Below are 22,650 nucleotides of genomic sequence, written 5' to 3'. Positions count from 1 at the left end.
ATGATGAACTCCTAGTGAGTTGATTTATATGCTTGGTGAATAGATTCTACTAAACAATATCAGGAATACTTTTATTTAATAACGTTTAGCACAACTGATAGTCCAGAGTTTGATCATTAAGCGGTGTGTGGAGAAAAAATTGTTGGGTTGCATACTCCTTTAATGTAATCTCCGAGTCTTGAGGGATTAGTTTCATGTCTGCTAACTGGGGGGAAACCTTGAGAAAAAATACTTATTTTATTTAGAAATTAAAATTTCATGCATATTTTTTTTCTCCTTAATTATGTGACAATGTGTAAATAACAATAGCAATGAATATTTTATTTTTTATTCCTATAGCACCAGTTTTCTTATTTTTTAACTTATAACTTAGGAATAGCAAATAGAAAATAAATTCAGCTAAATAATAATGATTATTAGACTCATTTTATACTATACATCTCAAGTATTTTGTTCAAAATTATTCAAATATGATTTTTGCAAATAATTTATCAAATAAAAAAATTTGCCTGCAAATATTTTTGCTAATGTTTTAGAAATGGACAAAGTCATTGAACCATAAAAAAAAATGAACTAGTGATAATCAATAGTTTAAAATAATTTTTTAGTCCCTCATTTTATACTCAAATTTGGTTTTGTCCCTATATCTTATTTTTATGGTTTTGGACTTTGGTCAGTATTTCCAAAAAAACTTTGGTTTAAATTCAACTCCCATTTTATAATATCTCATGTGATAAAAATAGAGTCACATCACCACCATTATCATGTGTCCGGAGCAATCTTATATGATCTATTTTGCTTCTATGACACATTTGATTACTAACACTTTTAATTAAAAAAAAAATTAAAGATCAAGATGCAATAATATTTCATAGAGTGATTTTTTTTTTTCCTAATAATAAAGAGGTAGAATTTGGAAGAAAAATATACCGCAGAATAGATGAAGATGAAGACATGGTGATGAAAGAGTAGAGGGTAGTGGACATTAATGGATATAGTGAAAGGTGTGGGGTTGGAATTTCTAATGAAAAGTGTGGATCGATCACAGAATGAAGATGCAGATTGCAGAATGTGCAAGTATACAAAATAATTCACATGTTTTTTTTTGGTACAATAATTCACATGTAAAAGGACGACAAAATGAAAAAAATTTGGGGGCCACCAAAGCATATGATCAAATATGAAGTCAATTTGCCACAACTCAAATCATCACTCCATCAAGAAACCTGGTAGTGTGTCCCTTATCTATTGATACCCTATCATGGAAAGTTTTCACATTCATACAAGCTCTTTTAGCAGCCATATCCCTTAACCCTTATCATGATGAGCCAAATACTTCTCACACGTTGTGAAGCATGAAAACTAGAAAGAATTAATGTAATCAGAGATTGAAGTCAGGGCCAGCCCAAGGGTAAAGTCACCCAAGCAAGGGCTATAGGCCCCAAACCCATAATTTTTTTTTACTAAATATTATTTGAGAAGGATGAAGAGTGAAGAGAGAGCAACTGCAGGTGAAGTGAAAGTGAAAATTAAGGTTAGAAATTTTAGAGTTAGAAATGAATGTGTCATCATGTGTGATCAAATCAGATCTATAAAAAGGCTATGCTAAACTTGAAAAAATACATCATGCCAATGAGCCAAGCTTGACTATTGAGTTTAGGAAGTAAGTCAAACTCAAGCCTTTGGAAACACGCGCAACACAACCTAGTCTATTTTTGCCCGCTACCTCTATAAGGTTATAAGTATGTTGGCGTGCTTATAAATACGTTTTTATATATAAGTTTGTTGACATGCTTCAAGATTTTACTATGTAATAGGTATTTAAATAAGCTATGTGGTTAAACCAGAGTTCAAGAAGGCTTGAAAAAATAAGTTTATGATAAGTAATACCAAAATAGGTCATATTTGAGCCTTAAACTTTTAAGTAAGTCAAAACTACTTACGCAAAACTTAACCTAACCTAGCTTATTCTTACACCTACCCACACTAAGATATGGTGTATAAGACACAAATAACAGACATATTCACAAAAAATTACCACTTAAGCCATCTACAAGAAGATGTAGGTGTACTAGACTCGACCTTACGTGTTAACCCGCCCCACCCGATCATAGAAAGAGGACAAACAAATGTTGTCCCCCATCAAACCTGACTTCGGGTAGGTCGGATTCGAGTTGGCCCTCAAGTCATCCGGCTCATCCCTTATATGCATTTTCTAAAATTTCACTTTATTATAACTGTTTAGTACTCACTGGCCCATGGTTTCAATTTTTCTCAATTTCAGCCTTCTCTTTATGCTGCTGCAGTGCTTTCATTGTCCTCACATGTTTTGAATTTGACAGTCCGATCTGAATATGTGTGGGGCTGCTGCGGACCAAAATTATCAACACATAACCGGCCATTGGAGATGGGTTGGGTGTTACCTTTTTTGGTGTATGTGTATGGTGAGTTTCATTCTTGTATACATAAAAAAATAGTAATGAGAAAATAAAGTTTAGTGCTGTGTACTTGTAAAACAAAGTACCTAATTTGTGTTTGTTTGAACATGTACCGGTAGGTGCCCACAAGTATGCAAACGGCTCAGAAAATGAAAAGTCCCCATTGGTTAGATATGTACATTTCCTCATGCAAGGTTAAAGACTTGATGCTGCTTCCCAGCTTAAAGTCAGTCCTTTCCATTTTCAGCAACTCACATTCAATGTGTATAATAATTTGTCACATGAATAACCACAAAGATTTGAGTGAGAGAATGATGTATTCCCTTGTCCACCCTTTGTAATGCAACTCATTTATCATTGTATTGTATTTAGATCCTCTTTGTCACGTAACAATATGAAATGAAAAATTGTGTTTATCTTTTTCATTATTAATATTTAAAAGATCTCACATATTAACCATGAGATATGGCGTGGTGGTTGCTCATCTCGTCTTTTAACCATCAGGTCGGAGGTTCAATCCTCACCTATAAAATGTGATACCACTTAATTATAAAGACTATGATATCATGAATAATTTATCTTAAAAGTTTAACCATGAAGCAAGAAACATTAATGAGTTCATATTTAATTTAGCATTGGAAAACATGAGACTCTGATACAACAATTCAATTCATTGTTGGAGAGAATGACGGCTAAGATGTGTCTAAAATATGAACATTGGGGGGGAGGGGGGATAGTTTTTATCTACTTGTCTAAGTCTCTAGAGGCACGTGATTAAAAAGTTAGCTACAACCAAATATACAATATAGCAGCAGTTATAAAATCTACTTGTAGTGAGCTAGTTGTTACTTGTGAGGGACATTAACCATGGGCTCTGTGGAGGACCAACCTTTGCTTGAGTCAAACACACAACTTGCAAATTTGTCATCACAAGCCATTGAAGAGTTCTTGGAAACTGGGCCAGTTGGGTTGCGATGGTGGCCTAAGCTTGTTGCATGGGAGTCAAGGCTCCTCTGGCTCCTCTCTGGCTCTTCAATAATTATGTCCATTTTCAGTTATATGCCTGGCTTTGTGACCTTGATGTTTGCTGGGCATTTAGGGTCTGTTGAGCTTGCTGGTGCATCAGTAGCTAGTGTTGGAATTCAAGGTCTTGCTTATGGTATTATGGTATGCATTTTTCTTTATCTGCTCATAGAATTAACATCTAAAAGTTAGCTTCTGACACAGCTTTCCTAAAGTTGCAATGCCACTTCATGAGCATTACTAATGACAATGTGTGTGGTATAAGCATAATGATTTTAGTGCATGTTTTTGAAACCCTGTACAATCGACTCTGGAGCCATAATCTATTCTGGTAGAAGCTTCTTTGAGTAGTTTCAAGGTTTTAGAATTGATTCTGATAAAAGAAAAGTTGATCCGAAAATTGTCATCCGGTCACGATTGCAGTTACATTACAATCTTTAAAATTGAGGAAAATTATGAATAAATGTGGTTATCCAGAACAATTGAAGTCGCCAATATAGTTGCAGAGGTTTAAAAAACTTGATATTGTGACTGTAATTGAAGTTGCAGACATTAGTATAAAATCATGATTAGTATTCAGTTTGTTATAATATATCCTCATTTTTAATTAAAGCTAGATATTATTGACAATAGAGTGGTTGGTTTACATACTCTATTCCCCTTAAGCAAGGTTTCGGCTTCGAGTCTTGTGTGTGGAAAAAAAGCTCACTAGAAGAGCTAGCCCCACCATAATCTCTCGTCTAAAAGAGAATTGTCTTTTGTGGACGATATTTGTGTTTGAAAATAAAACTAGTTATGATTGAAGCTAGAGAGTTGTTGTGTACATCTTTCATTGAATTTTTGTTTACTTAACTATAATTTCATTCATATGATTTATCCATATTTGTGATTGTTACATTTTTTCTTAAACAGCTTGGAATGGCAAGTGCTGTGCAAACTGTGTGTGGGCAAGCATATGGGGCCAAAAAATATGCAGCAATGGGTGTGATATTGCAAAGAGCAATCATATTACACCTTGGTGCAGCAGTGCTTCTCACATTCCTCTATTGGTTTTCTGGATCTTTTCTATTAGCAATAGGACAGACAGAGAGCATAGCCAAGAGTGGCCAAATTTTTGCCAGGGGACTTATTCTTCAAATATATGCATTTTCACTCAGCTGCCCAATGCAGAGATTCCTCCAAGCACAGAACATAGTGAATCCTCTGGCATATATGGCTGTTGGGGTGTTCCTGCTGCATGTGCTTCTCAGCTGGATAATTGTCTATGTTTTGGGCTATGGCCTTCTTGGTGCAGCCCTTACTCTCAGCTTTTCTTGGTGGCTTCTTGTCATCATAAATGCGCTGTACATCCTTCTTAGCCCAAAATGCAAGCAAACTTGGACTGGCTTCTCACTAAAAGCCTTCACAGGAATTTGGCCTTATTTCAAGCTCACAGTTTCTTCTGCTGTGATGTTATGGTATGACTATATTCAGATTCTGGAATCAGCTTATTTTTCGTTGTAATCAATTCTAGCACACAGAAGCTACCCACATGAGCTTCTCACCTTAATTGATTCTGCCTTTAGATCAGTAATAGAAACATTTTCCGAACATGCACTATGTCTATGGTAAATTTTGTTAGCAATATAATACAAAATCATCCATGTGTCTTCACCCAATAGCTTATGTTTTTGAGATAGTTTGTTTTTGATATGATATCTGAGCCTTTATGGTGAAGTGGTCTAAAGCTTGATCCTTGTTGCTCCCAGTATTCTAACAAAAAAGAAAAAAGTTGAGTTTCATTACAATTTACAAGGTAGAAGGGTTTGTTTATTATTCACACTTCAAGTCAGGAAACATGTTAAAAATATAATATAAATCATTAATTTTTCTAAGCTTTAGGATTTCACTCGGTGACACACACACAAACATTACTATCTTCAAAATGTTTTTCTTAAGTTCACATCAATTCGTTTTAGTAGTCTGAAAATTTATTTAATGCAGTTTGGAGATATGGTACAATCAGGGACTAGTGCTTATATCAGGCTTGCTCTCCAATCCTACAATAGCACTGGATTCTATTTCCATTTGGTATGTTAACAATTTCTCTTAGAATGATCTTTCTTATTATTTTCCAACTTTTTGTCTAACCATGATCTTCATCCTAATGCACTTTCAGTATGAATTACTTGAACTGGGACATACAATTCATGTTAGGACTCAGTCAAGCAGCAAGGTCAGGGAAGAAACAAGGTTTTTTCAATTAAACAACTTGTACACAAACATGTTAAAGATCTAGGTTTCCATGATTGCAGTGTCAGAGTTAGCAATGAATTAGGAGCAGCTCATCCAAGAGTGGCAAGGTTTTCTGTCTTCGTAGTGACTGGAACAAGCTTCCTCATTAGCATAGCTTTCAGCGCGTTTGTTTTGATATTTCGGGTTCCTATGAGCAAGCTTTTCACTTCTGACTCTGAAGTCATTGAAGCTGTAACTGATTTGACTCCATTGCTTGCCATCTCAGTTCTCCTGAATGGCATTCAACCTATATTATCAGGTAACAAAGTTATAAGCTTCAGCACAAGTTTTTGTTTGTCCTGATCTATGATCTTGTTTGCATTTTGTCTTGAACAATCTATCCCAAAACTTTACTTGGTCATAAATGACCTGGTACCAAGTTCTAACCGACTATCCAAAAATCTTAAAGTGTTAGGGCAAGACAGGTGAATTATTTTATATTATATTCCTAACATGTTTCCTTGGAAAATTTCAGGGGTTGCAATTGGAAGTGGATGGCAAGGAATAGTGGCTTATGTGAACTTGTGTTCTTACTATGTAATTGGTCTTACTGTTGGATGTGTTCTTGGCTTCAAAACTTCTTTAGGAGTAGCTGTAAGTTTGAAACATTTCCCTTACTGATTTAGTACATATTGTTTGGAATCATTCTAATATTTAATTGATTCTAAAATCAAAATCAATTCGGGGATAAGCTAATGTGAGTAGCTTCTTGGTGTTATAATTGATTATGAGGAAAGAGAAGTTGATGCTATATTTTAAGGTCTTAGATTTGTTTAAAAATTGGTTTCATGCAATGCATTTGGTACCTTTATAGGGAATCTGGTGGGGAATGATCCTTGGAGTTTTGATACAGACAGTAACATTAATAATTCTAACTGCCAGAACAAATTGGGAAGCAGAGGTAATCTAGACACTATAAGATCTTATATATTTTATGTTGTATGAATTATTTGTCACATATTGTGAACCAAATTATGATGATGTTGTAGGTTGGAAAAGCTATTGTTCGCCTCAAGAGATCTGCTGAAGATGAAACCTTAGAACAACTGGTTGCAGACGTATAGAGATTTTTCTCTCTTCTTGTCTTCTTCTTCAGGCTTAGAACAACATCTTAGTTGCAGATTAGTCTTGTTTAGGGCTAAGCGACTTTGATGATGTATTCCTTCTCTCTGTCAGTTCACAGAATTTTGAGAACAAAATAATTAAGCCTAATTTTTAATTCCAGCATAAAGTATGTGAGGCATTATTTTTCAAACCGTGAATTATTGTAAGTCAATTCCAAAATCAAGTTCACCAGTGCAATTAAAATTGATTGAGCTTACTTAAAAAACAACATAGCAAACACAAAAACATTACCATATCTATCACCAAATATAACTAAAAGTGCAAACTTCATTTCTAAAGTACTACTAGTTCATTTTGCGCTATTCATCAGATTATTCAAAATCTGAGTCAACACTTAAAAACAAGAGATTTGAAGTGGTATCACTGAGGCCTCGTCTCCCATCACTGGCTGGAACAAATCAACCATCCTATAGCGCTCCAAAACACGCATCATGCAGTCTTAATGTGGTAATATCTGTACCCCCACCGAGACACAAGATACTGAATCTGCATAATGGAAACAAATTACATTTTCAAAATACAAACAAGAGAAGAATTAACATACAAGTATCAAGACCCTAGGCTAGAGTATGTATAACAAGCAAGTAGCCCCTGACCATAAGACCTTGACCATCAGGGAGCAATTCTTCCTGAAAGCAGATAGACAGAGAATGATAAGTTATACAGGAAAAAAGTTAATGCATGTAGTAATTAACAAGTTAGCATCAGCAAGCTGTGACCAGAATCATCATTTGAAGTAATTTATCAACTCATTATTCATCTTTTACTTTATGAAAGCCAGTGTAAGTTCCCGAAGAATATCTCAAGTGATAAGAGCTGGTGAACATATGAGTCTTGGAGAGGAAGGTCCATTGATCAATTTCTGGAGGGGAAATTTGACCGATAAAAAAAAATAAAAGCTGGTGCAAATGGCACACAATCATGTCTTCAATGATATGTATAGTGGGGAAAACATAAAAAGGATAATAAAGAGCTGAAAACTTTTGCACTTAATAAAAGAAACAGAAAGAAAGAGGAAAATATGAAGAATGAGGGCTAGATGTGTCTAAAATATGAAATTGGGGTTGGGGGGGAGGGGGGGTAGTTTTATCTACTTGTACAAGTCTCTAGAGGCACGTGATTAAGGTAGCTACAACCAAATATATAATGTAGTAGTAGTTATAAAATCTACTTGTAGAGTGAGTTGTTACTTGTGAGGGAAATTAACCATGGGCTCTGTGGAGGACCATCCTTTGCTTGACTCAAACACACAGCTTGCAAATTTGTCATCAGAGGCCATTGAAGAGTTCTTGGAAACTGGGCCAGTTGGGTTGAGATGGTGGTCTAAGCTTGTTGCATGGGAGTCAAGGCTCCTCTGGCTCCTCTCTGGCTCTTCAATAATTATGACCATTTTCAGTTATATGCTTTGCTTTGTGACCTTGATGTTTGCTGGGCATTTAGGGTCCGTTGAGCTTGCTGGTGCATCAGTAGCTAGTGTTGGAATTATGGGTCTTTCTAATGGTATTATGGTATGCATCTTTATCTTCTCATACTTGGTTTTAGTAATTAAATAATGACACCATTTAAATTAAAGAAAATTAACATATAAAAGTTAGCTTCTTACAAAGCTTTCTTATAGTGGCAATGCCACTGCATGTCCATCAGGTATGGAACCAGAAAGAAGAGGTAAAAATAGTGAAAATTAACCACATTAAAAAAATTCAATATTGCCTAAAGAGAACGCAACATAATTTTTTTAGGAACGAATGTGCCATTATATTATAATGTTGAAAAATTATGAATAAATGTGCCTATGTAGTTGTAATTGTAACAATACAAAAAGTCTTCACATTTTGAGAGTGTGATTGTAGTTGCAACCTTAATGTACAACCATGATTAGGATACAATTTAAATTAAATATCATAATATATCCACAGTTTTAAGTAAAGATAGTTATGACAAAAGGCAGAGTGCATGTTTGGAAATCTTCTTCCGATTGTTTCTATAGTCAAAATTGACTACGAAAACATAAGCTTCTGTGAGTAATTTCTAAATGCAAGCATAGATTTTGAGCGGAAAAAGGCTCATTTGTTCTATAAGAGGTTTTTTTTTTAGTTATTGTGCAACTTAACTCTAGTTTCATTCATTTGGTTTATCCATATTTATGAATGCTTCTTTTTTCTTAAACAGCTGGGAATGGCAAGTGCTGTGCAAACTGTGTGTGGGCAAGCATATGGGGCCAAAAAATATGCAGCAATGGGTGTGATATTGCAAAGAGCAATCATATTACATCTTGGTGCAGCAGTGCTTCTCACATTCCTCTATTGGTATTCTGGCCCTTTTTTATTAGCCATAGGACAGACAGAGAGCATAGCAAAGAGTGGCCAAATTTTTGCCAGGGGACTAATTCTTCAAATATATGCATTAGCACTCAGCTGCCCAATGCAGAGGTTCCTCCAAGCACAGAACATTGTGAATCCTCAGGCATATATCGCTGTTGGGGTGTTCCTTCTGCATGTGCTTCTTTCCTGGATAGTAGTCTATGTTTTGAGCTATGGCCTTCTTGGTGCAGCCCTTACTCTCAGCTTGTCTTTATGGCTTCTTGTCTTCATAAATGCCCTCTACATCCTTCTTAGCCCAAAATGCAAGCAAACTTGGACTGGCTTCTCACTAAAAGCCTTCCAAGGAATTTGGCCTTATTTCAAGCTCACAGTTTCTTCTGCTGTGATGTTATGGTATGAAAATATTAGGATTCTTGACTCAGCTTATTTTTCCTCGTAATCAATTCTGGCATGCAAAAGCTACCCGCAGAAGCTTCTTGCCTTAATTGATTCTGCCTTTGGAATCAATTATAGAAGGTCTTTCCAAACATGCACTATGTCTATGGTAAATTTTGTTAGAAATATAATACAAAATTGTAGAGCTTGATCCTTGTTGCTCCCAGTATTCTAACAAAAAAGAAAGAAGTTGTGTTTCATAACAAGGTAGTTAAGTTTGTGCATTATCCACACTTTAAGTCTGAAGTCTATTGCTTGAGGAAACATGTCAGAAATATAATATAAAATCATCCATTTGTGATCACCCAACAACTTAAGCTCTAAGCTTTAGGATTCACTCAGTGACACACACACACAAACATTACTATGTTCCACAAAATTCTCTTAAGTTCACATCAATTTGTTTTAATAAGCTGAAAATGTATTTAATGCAGTTTGGAGATATGGTACAGTCAGGGACTAGTGCTTATATCAGGCTTGCTCTCCAATCCTACAATAGCACTGGATTCTATTTCCATTTGGTATGCTAATAATTTCTCTTAGAATGAACTTTCTTGATTACTTTCCAACATGTTGTCTAACCATGATCTTCATCCTGATCCACTTTCAGTGTGAATTACTTAAACTGGGACATGCAATTCATGTTAGGACTCAGTCAAGCAGCCAGGTTAGTGAAGAAACAAGATTTTTTCATTTAAACAACTTGTACACAAATATGTTTAAGCTATAGGTTTCCATGATTGCAGTGTCAGAGTTAGCAATGAATTAGGAGCAGCTCATCCAAGAGTAGCAAAGTTTTCTGTCTTCGTAGTGACTGGGACTACCATCCTGATTAGCATAGCATTCAGCGCCATTGTTCTGATATTCCGGGTTGCTATGAGCAAGCTTTTCTCTTCTGACTCTGAAGTCATTGATGCTGTAACTGATTTGACTCCATTGCTTGCCATCTCAGTTCTCCTAAATGGCATTCAACTTATACTATCAGGTAACAAAGCTATAACCATCAGCACAAGTTTTGGTTTGTTCTGATCCCTCATTTTGTTTGCATTTTGTCATGAACAAACTATCCCAAAACTTTAAGTTGTAGTGCACCTGGTCATAAATGACCCGGTACCGTGTTATGTACCGACTATCCCAAAAACTGTAAGTGTTGGGACAGGACACACGAATGATTTAATATTACAATCGTACCACATTTCATTGGAAAATTTCAGGGGTTGCAATTGGAAGTGGATGGCAAGGAATAGTGGCTTATGTGAACTTGGGTTCTTACTATGTAATTGGTCTTACTGTTGGATGTGTTCTTGCCTTCAAAACTTCTTTAGGAGTAGCTGTAAGTTTGAAACATTTCCCTTACTAATTTAGTACATATTGTTTGAAATCGTTCGAGTTAATTGATTCTAAAATCAAAATCAATCCTGGGATAAGCTAATGTGAGTAGCTTCTTGGTGTTATAATTGATTATGAGGAAAGAGAAGTTGATGCTATATTTTAAGGTCTTAGATTTGTATAAAGATTGGCTTGGTATTTTATAGGGAATCTGGTGGGGAATGATCCTTGGAGTTCTGATACAGACAGTAACATTAATAATTCTAACTGCCAGAACAAATTGGAAAGCAGAGGTAATCTTGACACTAGAAGATCTTATATATTTTATGTTGCATGAATTATTTGTCACATATTGTGAACCAAATTATGATGATGTTGTAGGTTGGAAAAGCTATTGTTCGCATCAAGAGATCTGCTGAAGATGAAACCTTAGTGCAACTGGTTGCAGACGTATAGAGATATTTCTCTCCTTTTTTTCTTCTTTAGGCGGAGAACAACACATCTTAGTTGCAGATTAATCTTGTTTAGGGAGGGCTAGGCGATATTGTTGATGTGTTCCTTCTCTCTTTCAGTTCAGAGAATTTTGAGAATCAAATCATGAAGCCCTACTTTCAATTCCAGCATAAGTATGTTTGGCATTGTTTTAGAAATCATGAATTATTGTAGGTCAATTCCAAAATCAAGTTCACCAGTGGTGATGCAAGAGATGCTAAATAAATAAAATGAAACTTGAGCATTCAGTGTTGGGAAGAGCAATTCAAATTTCCAAGCCATTAATTTTAGTAGATCCAATGCCTTACAAATTGTTCTTTCATGAAATTCAATGTTGACTTGGTGGGAAGACTTCTCCATTACATTTTTTGTTACTAAAATGCCAGTATTATTACTTTATAAAGTTTACATTTTAAAAGCACATTGCCTTTTTAGATCATATGATAAAAGTAAAAAATGTGTTAACAGGTCATTGCATAAAATGAAAATTCAGGCTCCGCAGTTAACAATGATTGAGGTTACTTAAAAGACTGCAGAGAAAAATTAAAAACATTACCATATCTATTACCAAATATATCAAAAAGTGCACACACTTCATTTCCAAACTACTACTAGTTCATTTTTATGCTATTTATGAGATTATTCAAAGGAATCTAGATACAATAGAGTTAGGACACTTTTGCCTACAACACACATGGTTGAAAGGATTTGACTCAAGGTTTAAAGTTTAACCTTTAAACATTAAAGTGCGATTTACAACGATTAGTTGAAAATTTAACGGCATAAATTATGAAATTGTTAAAATGTTAGTTAATTTTACAATCAAATAGTTTTAATTGAGCACTTAATCCTAGCTTTAAGAGTCAAATACATGATGAGCATAAATCCATATGTCCAAGTCATTTATCAATATACACTAGAAATAATACCCGTGCGTTGCACGGGTTTATTTACACTACTTTTTTTAATATTGTATAAAAATTATTATATTGTAATTAAATTACTAAATATAAAAATTATTTTTTATTGTAAATATAATAAAAAACTGTGTTGAGACATCAAAATAATAGTTTTGGTGTATTAAATTGCTCGTACAAAATATCTATTTCCGTAAATAAATAATATCACTCAAATTTAGTAATTGATATTTAATAATTAGCATTGAATTAATTTTAGAAGCTTTGGTTGTAACATATTCTATTGTTTTGGGTTCTCTGTTTTGAGTTTATTATTGTGGTTTCAATTGCAGAGAGATTGATTTATCATATATCCGGTTGTAAACATTGATACTCAGTTAGAGAGAATATTATCCCCATATGTTATTCTGTTTTTTAATCATAACTTATCCTTAAAAAATAATTTAATAATTTATTTATTTAATCATTTGAAAAATCCTTTAAGTGAATTTGAAATAATTTAAATCAAGTAATAAGGTTTTAATATAAGTTATAATAACATTTTTTTATACTTTTTTTTATCAAAAATGAAATAATTTTAACTTTAAAAATTATAACTATAATGAGTCATAATTTTAATATTTTAGAATATTATTTAGTAAACTTAAATTTATTCAACTTTTGTTATAATTATTTTTCTCTATTATTCTTCTTCAAGTTTTTTTTTTATTAAATTCCTCAAGTTATTTTTACATCTATATAATAGATGAAAATCATATTTAAAGAATCTTTTTCAAATAATACATACATTCGGTATAGTAATAATAAATACCATATAGTAAATACCATATCGAGACATTTTTTAATTTTCAAATATTTTTTTAACATTATTTATTAATAAAGAAATAGTAATAAGTTTTATTTGTTATTTTTAAAAAAATTCTCAACTTATGATTAATAATGAAAATTAAAATAATTTTAATTTTAATTTATAATTATTATTAACAATTAGTAAAGAATATAAGAAAATTATTATTAAAAATATATTATTGTCATTAATGTAAAAGTGGTCAATTTAAATTATTATTATTTTTAAAAAAATTCACCTCAAGTTGTAATAAATTATTATAATTTAAATAATTTAAATATTTAATTTTCAATAAGAGAACTTAAAAAATTTTAAATTTTAATATTTAATTTTAAAAAATTTTAAATAGGAGAAATTGAAATGCTTAACAATTAGTAATTAATATAATGAATAATAAAGGGGATGTAGTTTTTATTTTAGTTTTCAATTTTTTGATTAAGTGTATTTAATACAAAAGAAATTCATTATTTATTTATGTATTTAATTTTATTGTTCAAATTTGCTTTGCATAAGTATATAGAAGATTTTAGTAGGTAGTTGAATAGATTATTAACTTAAGAAATTTTATTTAATTTTTAATTTTATTATTAAAGGTATTAATATAAAAAGAAATGCTTTATTATTTAATGCATTTAATGTAAAGGAGTGCAAAAACTCAAGTCTCCTTTACATATGTATATAGATTATGAAAGCCAGTGCAAATGGCACACAATTATGCTCTTCAATGATACCTATTTTGGGAAAATTTGACAAGGATAAAGAGCTGAAAATTTTGGCACCTAATAAAAAAACAAAAGGAAAGAGGAAAACATGACTCTCTGATACAACAACTCAATTCATTGATTGTTGGAAAGAATGACGGCTAGATGTCTCTAAAATACGAACATTGGGGAGGTGGGGGGTACTCTTATCTACTGGTCTAAGTCTCTAGAGGCACGGGATTAAAAAGTTAGGTACAACCAAATATATAATGTAGTAGCAGTTATAAAATGTACTTGTTGTGAGCTAGTTGTTACTTGTGAGGGACATTAACCATGGCCATGGGCTCTGTGGAGGACCAACCTTTGCTTGACTCAAACACACAGCTTGCAAATTTGTCATCAGAGGCCATTGAAGAGTTGTTGGAAACTGGGCCAGTTGGATTGAGATGGTGGCCTAGGCTTGTTGCATGGGAGTCAAAGCTCCTCTGGCTACTCTCTGGCTCTTCAATAATTACGTCCATTTTCACTTATATGCCTGGTTTTGTGACCTTGATGTTTGCTGGGCATTTAGGGGCTGTTGAGCTTGCTGGTGCATCAGTAGCTAGTGTTGGAATTCAGGGTCTTGCTTATGGTATTATGGTATGCATCTTTGTCTTCTCATACTTGGTTTTAGTAATTAAATAATGACACCATCTAAATTAAAGAAAATTAACATATAAAAGTTAGCTTCTCACAAAGTTTTAAAAAAAAAAGGCTGACTCAAGCATGCTAAGAGCTGTTCTATAAGAGGGTTTATTTATTTATTTATTTATTGTGTAACTTAAATATACTTCCATTCATTTGGTTTATCCATATTTGTGAATGTTGTATTTTTCTTAAACAGCTGGGAATGGCAAGTGCTGTGCAAACTGTGTGTGGGCAAGCATATGGGGCCAAAAAATATGCAGCAATGGGTGTGATATTGCAAAGAGCAATCATATTACACCTTGGTGCAGCAGTGCTTCTCACATTCCTCTATTGGTTTTCTGGGTCTTTTCTATTAGCCATAGGACAGACAGAGAGCATAGCCAAGAGTGGCCAAATTTTTGCCAGGGGACTTATTCTTCAAATATATGCATTTGCACTCAGCTGCCCAATGCAGAGATTCCTCCAAGCACAGAACATAGTGAATCCTCTGGCATATATGGCTGTTGGGGTGTTCCTGCTGCATGTGCTTCTTTCCTGGATAGTTGTCTATGTTTTGAGCTATGGCCTTCTTGGTGCAGCCCTTACTCTCAGCTTCTCTTGGTGGCTACTTGTCTTCATAAATGCCCTCTACATCCTTCTTAGCCCCAAATGCAAGCAAACTTGGACTGGCTTCTCACTAAAAGCCTTCCAAGGAATTTGGCCTTATTTCAAGCTCACAGTTTCTTCTGCTGTGATGTTATGGTATGATGATCTTAGCATCTTTGAATCATCTTTTTCTCGTAATTCATCCACACAGAAGCTACCCACATAAGCTTCTCGCCTTAATTGATTCTGCTTTTAGAACCAATCATAGAAGGAAATTTCCACATGCACTATGTCTATGGTAAATTTTGTTAGAAATATAATACAAAATCATTCATGTGAATTCACCCAATAGCTTAAGTTTTTGAGATAGTTAGTTCATGATACAGTCTCTGAGCCTTTATGATGAAGTGGTCTAGAGCTGGATCCTTTTCGCTCCCAGTTTTCTAACAATAAAGAAAAAGTTTTTTTCCATTACAAGGTCGATGGGTCTGTGTGTTATCCATGCTCAAGTCTAGATGACTTTTGCTCGAGAAAACGTGTTGGAAATATAATACAAAATCATTCATTTGTGTTCACCCAACAACTTAAGATTTAGGATTAAGTCGGTTACACACACAAACATTACTATTTTCAAAATGTTTCTCTTAAGTTTACATCAATTTGTTTTAATAATCTGAAAATGTCTTTAATGCAGTTTGGAGATATGGTACAGTCAGGGACTAGTACTTATATCAGGCTTGCTCTCCAATCCCACAATAGCACTAGATTCTATTTCCATTTGGTATGTTAACAATTTCTCTTAGAATGATTTACTTATTATTTTCCAACTTTTTGACTAACCATGATCTTGATCCTGTATACTTTCAGTATGAATTACTTGAATTGGGACATGCAATTCATGTTAGGACTCAGTCAAGCAGCAAGGTTAGTGAAGAAACAAGCTTTTTTTGTCATTTAAACGTGTGCACAAACATGTTAAAGCTATATGTTTCCATTTTTGCAGTGTCAGAGTTAGCAATGAATTAGGAGCAGCTCATCCAAGAGTAGCTAAGTTTTCTGTCTTCGTAGTGAGTGGAACTAGCATCCTCATTAGCATAGCTTTCAGCGCCTTTGTTTTGATATTTCGGGTTCCTATGAGCAAGCTTTTCACTTCTGACTCTGAAGTCATTGATGCTGTCACTGATTTGACTCCATTGCTTGCCATCTCAGTTCTCCTAAATGGCATTCAACCTATACTATCAGGTAACTGAGCTATAAGCATAAGCACAAATTTTGGTTTTTCCCTACTTCTGATCCGTCCTTTCATCATGAACATTTTGTTTGCTTTGGATTTAACTCTAGATGATTTTATCACAGTGGCTCTGATATCATGCCATGAATTCCTATTCGAAAATCTTAAGCTATTGAGTGAAGACAGATGAATGATTTTATATTATACGTCTAACATGTTTCCTTGGAAAATTTCAGGGGTTGCAATTGGAAGTGGATGGCAAGGAATAGTGGCTTATGTGAACTTGGGTTCTTACTATGTAATTGGTCTTACTGTTGGATGTGTTCTTGCCTTCAAAACTTCTTTAGGAGTAGCTGTAAGTTTGAAACATTTCGCTTACTAAATTAGTACATATTGTTTGGAAATTATTCTAAAATGTATTTGATTCTAAAATCAAAATCAATTTTGGGATAAGCTTATGTGCATAGCTTTTTGGTGTTATAATTGATTATGAGGAATGAGAAGTTGATCCAAACTACTATATTTTAAGGTCTGATATTTGTATTAAGATTGGTTTGGTACTTTATAGGGAATCTGGTGGGGAATGATCCTTGGAGTTCTGATCCAGACAGTAACATTAATAATTCTAACTGCCAGAACAAATTGGGAAGCAGAGGTAATTTTGACACTAGAAGATCATATATATTGTTACATGAATTCTCTGTGACATGCTATCAGATTGTGAACCAAATTATTATGATGTTGTAGGTTGAAAAAGCTGTTGTTCGCATCAAGAGAGCTGCTGAAGATGAAACCTTAGATCAACTGGTTGCAGACATATAGAGATATTTCTCTCTTCTTTCTTCTTCTTCAGGCTTAGAACATCTTAATTGCAGATTAATCTTGTTTAGGGCTAAACAATTTTGTTGATGTATCCCCGAAGGATTGCTCAAGTGACAAGAGCAGGAGGGGGACATATGGAATGAGGAGGGGAAGGTCCAGGGATTAATCCCTCGAGGGTGTTTTTGAAAATCAAATAATGAAGCCTAATTTTCAATTCCAGCATAAAGTATGTGAGGCATTATATTTCAAACCGTGAATCACTATAAGTCAATTCCAAAATCAAGTTCACCAATGCAATTGAAAATGATTGAGGTTACTTAAAAGACAACAGAGAAAACCCAAAAACATTACAATATCTATTACCAAATATAACTAAAAGTGCACACTTCATTTCCAAACTATTACTAGTTCATTTCTACGCTATTCATGAGATTATTCAAAATCTAGGAGTCACAACACCTAATGATTGAGGTTCACATAAACGCGCCACTGATGAGTGAGGGCGCTGCATAAGGCCTCCTAATGATTAAAAACGAGAGATTTGAAGTGGTATCACTGAGACCTCATCTCCCATCCCTGGCTGGAACAAATCTATCTTCCCATAGCGCTCCAGAACACGCATCCTGCAGTCCTCGGCAGCCATGGTTCCTGTAGAAAAAGCACCATGAGCAGACCCAGTATGCAACACACTCGTTGCTTCCCCGGCAAAAAATAAGTTATCTACAGGGACACGCAGCTTCTCATACAGATCATGCGGTTTCCCAACTGCATCGTAGCTATAGGAACCGAGTGTATTAATATCTGTACCCCACCTAGACACGAGATATTGAATCTGCATAATGGAAACAAATTACATTTTCAAAATACAAACAATAGAAGAATTAACAGACAAGTTGAACAATGTTCACAATTCAACCATGTAGCTGTCTCAGAGAATACAAGAATCTAAATACAATAGAGTTAGAACTCGTCGCCTACGCACAGATGTTGAGACGATTTGACTCTAGGTTTAACTTTAGAAGATAAAGTGCGATTTACAACGATTAATTGAAACTTTAACGGCATAAATTATGAAATTGTTAAAATGTCAGAAGTTGATTTTTCAATCAAAGAGTTTTAGTTGAGCACCCTCAAAAGTATATCCCTCACTTTAAGAGTCAAATCCATGTTGAAGCAACTATGTTTCTTCCATGGTTAAAGAGTGAAATAAATAATTAAAAATGCCGTAGTTACCGGTGAAGAAGCATCTGGAAGGATCTTTTTAAGCTGCGTGAAAGCAAAGCTAGCGGCAGCTTCATCAGACATCTTCTCAATGTCTTTGGCCAGCTTCCCAGCAGGCATGTAAACAAGGACAGGATGACCTGCAGCCTTGTGGAGATTAAGAAAATAGCTGCATCCATAAGATGTCTCTGCAACTACTCCAAGGAACTCCACATTTGGCCAAAATACGTTTTTGAAGTGTAAAATTATTTTATTCTCAACTCCAACCCCAATGTCACTAATGGCAGCTTCTTTCCAGTCTGGGAGCTTTGGCTCAAATATTATGCTCTTTGCTTTCAGCACCCCAAGAGGTACAGTAATAATAGCAGCATCAGCAAAAAATGTTTTCCGATTTTCCACCGTCACTTTTACTCCATTATACATCCTAACTATTTTTGTTGCCCTGAAAATAGGTTTTATTAATTCCAGTAAATTTAGTAATGTAGCATAACAACAAACAGATTTCCAAAACAAAAAATTCAAACTAATATCAACCTGTGTCCCAGGCGAATATCAAGACCCTTGGCTAGTGTATGTATAACAGGCAAGTAGCCCCTGACCATAAGACCATGACCACCAGGGAGCAATTCTTCCTGAAAGTTATTCAGGAAAAAAGTTAGGGCATGTAGTAATTAAAAAGATAGCATCAACAAACTATGATCATCATTTGAAGTAATTTACCAACTCATTTTTTCATCTTTTACATCTAATACTTTATGAAAGCCAGTGCAAATGGCACACAATCAAGTTCATCAATGATATGTATAGTGGGAAAAAAAATGACAAGGATAAAGATCTGAACTTTGCACTTTATAAAAGAAACAAAAAGAAAGAGGAAGTTCCTCATTAATGATTCTTCACCCCTTCATATTTCAATGAAAGAAACTTAAAATGGACCATACAGATGATCAACCCCAAACATCTTGATTCTTGAACTTGGTGTCTCAAAATTACCTGATCCCAACATTTTAGTGAAATGGAATCAGAATCTGCAGCAAACCAGCCCTCCATTCTACATAAATACCACTGAAGCACCTTGTGGGCAAGCCCCTCCAACCTGCATCAAATAGTAAAAGTCAAATGATACATTACTAGAGCTTTGAGGAATTAATAATGGTCTCAGTTTTCTGCCAATAAGGACCTCAGTTCTGGCTTTCTTTCAAAAACAATTGAAAGTGCGCGGAGTATAGACATGTCTTCACTGAATTCCTGTCGTACATTATCTGTCTGCATTAGAACAGGGTCAAACATTAGAGTGGATGCTCATAATAACACTAAGAATCTGATATTAGTAGTATAAATTAGACGACCATTGTATTTAAATCATGGCCCATTGCTTCCTGAAAATATATCAGGTAAACCAAATAACTATAACTATTAAGTAACTTACCTCCTCTAAAATCATTTTAAATATTTTATCAACTTTTATCACCAAGTCTAGAGGAACTTGATTCCCATCCATATCAAACAGCGCATAACTGCAAGAAGTTGATGAAATTCAATAAGAAAAAACTCATTCAAGATGATTAGAGGATAAATTGAAGCATAAACTATGGTGTAATCAATTAATCAAAAAAAACTACAGCCGAAGTAGATAACTAATATCATATATTAAAATATCTGGAAAATATTTCATATTATTCAGGCTGTATCTTAGAGAAATTATATCTTAGGGTTGGTTTCCAAATTTTTTATATTTCATGATTTGTTTCATTATTTATGTAATAAGGAATAGGAGTTTCATAAGTTCGTAACTATCATGAGTAGTTTTCTTGCCTATAAGAAAACATAAATAATGAGTAGTTTTCTTTTTTTAATTAGGACTAGGAATCACATAGTAGCAAAAATAAAGATTAGTACTTAGATTTTTATATAAGGACCATAATCACAATTGGAAGTATTTTATTCTTTCTACCCCTCCTTTTCTAAAACCCTATAACTTCAACACCATATATAACCACAAAAAGAGACACGTTTACCTTTCCAAATCATGGTCATAAAGGACAGAGTTATCCTCTGAAGTACGGTATAAAGGTAGTCCTAGCTTCCCAATCAGTGGAGCCAGAGGATTCTCCTTGCAAACTCCATGCAACCTGGATCACATTCTGTTATGTTTAATACTAAAAGGGGAGAAATGTTGCATTCTCATCAACACTACCCAAAAAAAAAACTGAACTAAACGTGTATGAGCTTTACCATGATGCACCCAGGTCAACTGGAAAACCAAATGAATAATCAGTGTGAATCCGGCCACCAAGTCTATCCCGTGATTCTAAGAGAACAACCTGACCAAAAACCCAAAAAAAGGCTTTAGGATAACTCTTCAAATGCACATAACAGGTCTGACATGACAACTACAAAAAAAGTATGTTCGAGGGAAGGAAACCGGAAAATAAAACAATAAAGAAGATATATCATTCCCTAACTATGTGCTTTCTTGTATTTTCCACATATTGAATAGTCATCTTTTCCCGAAACGTGTTGTTTGGTTTAAATAAAGTAAAAAAACATGTCCAGAGTTAAACTAGCAAAGTAAGCGAGTGGTATCACCAAGGTTAGCTTCCGTGGAAGTGGAAGGATAAAAAGCTTCTTACAAACAACATTTACCAATAGGTAACCCCTAAATTAAGCCAAAACATAACAATCACAATCATAAATGAGTTCAAAAACTTATCCTGTGAAATAGATTGCAATTCATATTAAACTTTGCCACATACAGAAAATCCAATTCTTAATCATCTTCAATTAGCAAATATTACTCACAAATCACAATAATCAGAAACACAGATAAAACTATAAGCTTTAAGTGAAATGCAGTACTTAAAATGCATATTATATGGCCGAATACCTTAAACGAGGCGTCCTGTAGCGCACGAGCAGCAGCAAGCCCAGCAATGCCACCGCCTATCACAATAACAGACGGCGACCTCTTCTGCGGCCGGGCAGAGCAAACACCTGCAAAACAAGGAGGTGAAAAATAAAAATCAACCAAAATTAATTACAGAAGAAGCAAAACTTCAGTAAAATACAATTCCTAGATCCAACAACTTTCTACTTCAGGTGTGCATGTTGGGATTATTTCCTTCTTCAATCATACCGATTAAAATATATATCATTTTACTAAAAAAACGGCGACATTTACAAATCGAGATCTAGCTAACCTGAAACTGCCGATACAAAACAATCAAAAATAAAAAATAAAAAAAACTTAAAAAATGGTAAGAAGGCGTTGTGATTGAAAACAAACCTTGTTGTAATTGGTGATTACTCTTGGATCGGGACTCCATAATGCGAAGAAGAAGATGATCCGCGATTACAATTGAGATTAAAATTGAATAATAAATGTTGGAGGGAATTACAATTAGTCTCGAATGAAGTGCTTGATTGAGGAGAGAAATGAAGGATAAAAATTAAGAAACAATTAATTGAGTTAATTGAATTCAAATTCGAGAATAAACGCAGTTTCCCAAACCAGCTCATGCAGCTAAATTTTCCAAAAATCCCCAACCAGTGTTCGGATCGCGAAGAGAAGAACAAGATGAAGAAGAAATTGCCGAGATTTGAAGGAGGGTTTGGTCGGTGTTTGGTTTCTGAGAAAATTTAAGAGAAAAGGGAAAGACGTAAAGAAAGTTGAGCTGAATAACAATGATTGGTGCGAAACCAAACGAGTCAGAATCAGAAGTTGCAGCTTTTAATTTGGTAGTTTACATACCTACCAAGTATTTAATTTTAGGGTTATATATACGTATATTTTGATTTCACTTTATAAGTACCGAACCTAATAGATTGAAAAATATGTATTTACCTCTTCAAGACAAAATTCATTTATAATAAGACAAAGTATTTTTGTAACCAAGATTAGAAGACATTAATGCATATATGATCTATATTGTTTATATTTAAATTACAAGGTTAATGACATACATTTTGAAAGAAAATACTTTTACATAAAAATTAATATATATATTTTTAATAATTTTATAAATAATTTTAGGAGTAAATATATATAAGAGTTGTGTGATATTTTGCGGGTTGTGTGATATTCGTTGTGGTTTTGATTTGTTGAATGCTCATTTTTTTTAGTCTCTTAAGTATAGCAGCTAAAAAATTTGCAAATATTAATTTTAGTATATCAATTTTGTTTTGAATCGTTGTATTGGTAC

General features: G+C 34.0%; 4 protein-coding genes and 1 long non-coding RNA gene across 5 annotated transcripts; 3 read left to right on the top strand and 2 right to left on the bottom strand.

Annotated features, from left to right (window-relative positions):
* The first annotated feature begins 3,274 nt into the window (after positions 1-3,274).
* On the top strand, positions 3,275-6,978 carry LOC130733276 (protein DETOXIFICATION 41-like). The gene is made up of 8 exons (XM_057585405.1): positions 3,275-3,605; positions 4,374-4,918; positions 5,445-5,531; positions 5,620-5,676; positions 5,756-5,994; positions 6,211-6,329; positions 6,550-6,636; positions 6,725-6,978. The coding sequence occupies exons 1-8, from the start codon at positions 3,306-3,308 to the stop codon at positions 6,797-6,799; spliced, it is 1,509 nt and encodes a 502-aa protein (XP_057441388.1). The 5' UTR covers positions 3,275-3,305; the 3' UTR covers positions 6,800-6,978.
* A 236-nt stretch (positions 6,979-7,214) lies between these two features.
* LOC130733278 (uncharacterized) lies at positions 7,215-8,184 on the bottom strand. The gene is made up of 3 exons (XR_009017441.1): positions 8,051-8,184; positions 7,457-7,489; positions 7,215-7,346 (listed from the first exon to the last, which is right to left on the bottom strand). It is a non-coding gene; the product is annotated as an uncharacterized LOC130733278 (long non-coding RNA).
* Positions 7,952-11,685, top strand: LOC130733277 (protein DETOXIFICATION 41-like). The gene is made up of 8 exons (XM_057585406.1): positions 7,952-8,368; positions 9,030-9,574; positions 10,051-10,137; positions 10,227-10,283; positions 10,363-10,601; positions 10,831-10,949; positions 11,152-11,238; positions 11,327-11,685. The coding sequence occupies exons 1-8, from the start codon at positions 8,069-8,071 to the stop codon at positions 11,399-11,401; spliced, it is 1,509 nt and encodes a 502-aa protein (XP_057441389.1). The 5' UTR covers positions 7,952-8,068; the 3' UTR covers positions 11,402-11,685.
* A 2,515-nt stretch (positions 11,686-14,200) lies between these two features.
* Positions 14,201-17,453, top strand: LOC130733274 (protein DETOXIFICATION 41-like). The gene is made up of 8 exons (XM_057585403.1): positions 14,201-14,541; positions 14,786-15,330; positions 15,869-15,955; positions 16,042-16,098; positions 16,178-16,416; positions 16,642-16,760; positions 16,974-17,060; positions 17,153-17,453. Exons 1-8 carry the CDS (start codon positions 14,236-14,238, stop codon positions 17,225-17,227), a joined length of 1,515 nt encoding a protein of 504 aa, XP_057441386.1. The 5' UTR covers positions 14,201-14,235; the 3' UTR covers positions 17,228-17,453.
* A 50-nt stretch (positions 17,454-17,503) lies between these two features.
* LOC130733275 (polyamine oxidase 2-like) lies at positions 17,504-22,188 on the bottom strand. Its single transcript, XM_057585404.1, has 10 exons — positions 21,735-22,188; positions 21,336-21,442; positions 20,684-20,772; positions 20,467-20,580; positions 19,878-19,965; positions 19,629-19,714; positions 19,442-19,544; positions 18,983-19,080; positions 18,461-18,890; positions 17,504-18,059 (listed from the first exon to the last, which is right to left on the bottom strand). Exons 1-10 carry the CDS (start codon positions 21,772-21,774, stop codon positions 17,754-17,756), a joined length of 1,461 nt encoding a protein of 486 aa, XP_057441387.1. The 5' UTR covers positions 21,775-22,188; the 3' UTR covers positions 17,504-17,753.
* Positions 22,189-22,650: the final 462 nt, after the last annotated feature.

This window comes from Lotus japonicus, chromosome 1 (genome assembly GCF_012489685.1).
Source record: "Lotus japonicus ecotype B-129 chromosome 1, LjGifu_v1.2".
In the NCBI taxonomy this organism is placed as follows: domain Eukaryota; kingdom Viridiplantae; phylum Streptophyta; class Magnoliopsida; order Fabales; family Fabaceae; genus Lotus; species Lotus japonicus.
Note: the sequence above shows the minus strand (reverse complement) of the source record. Positions and strands in the feature narration are given on the sequence as shown.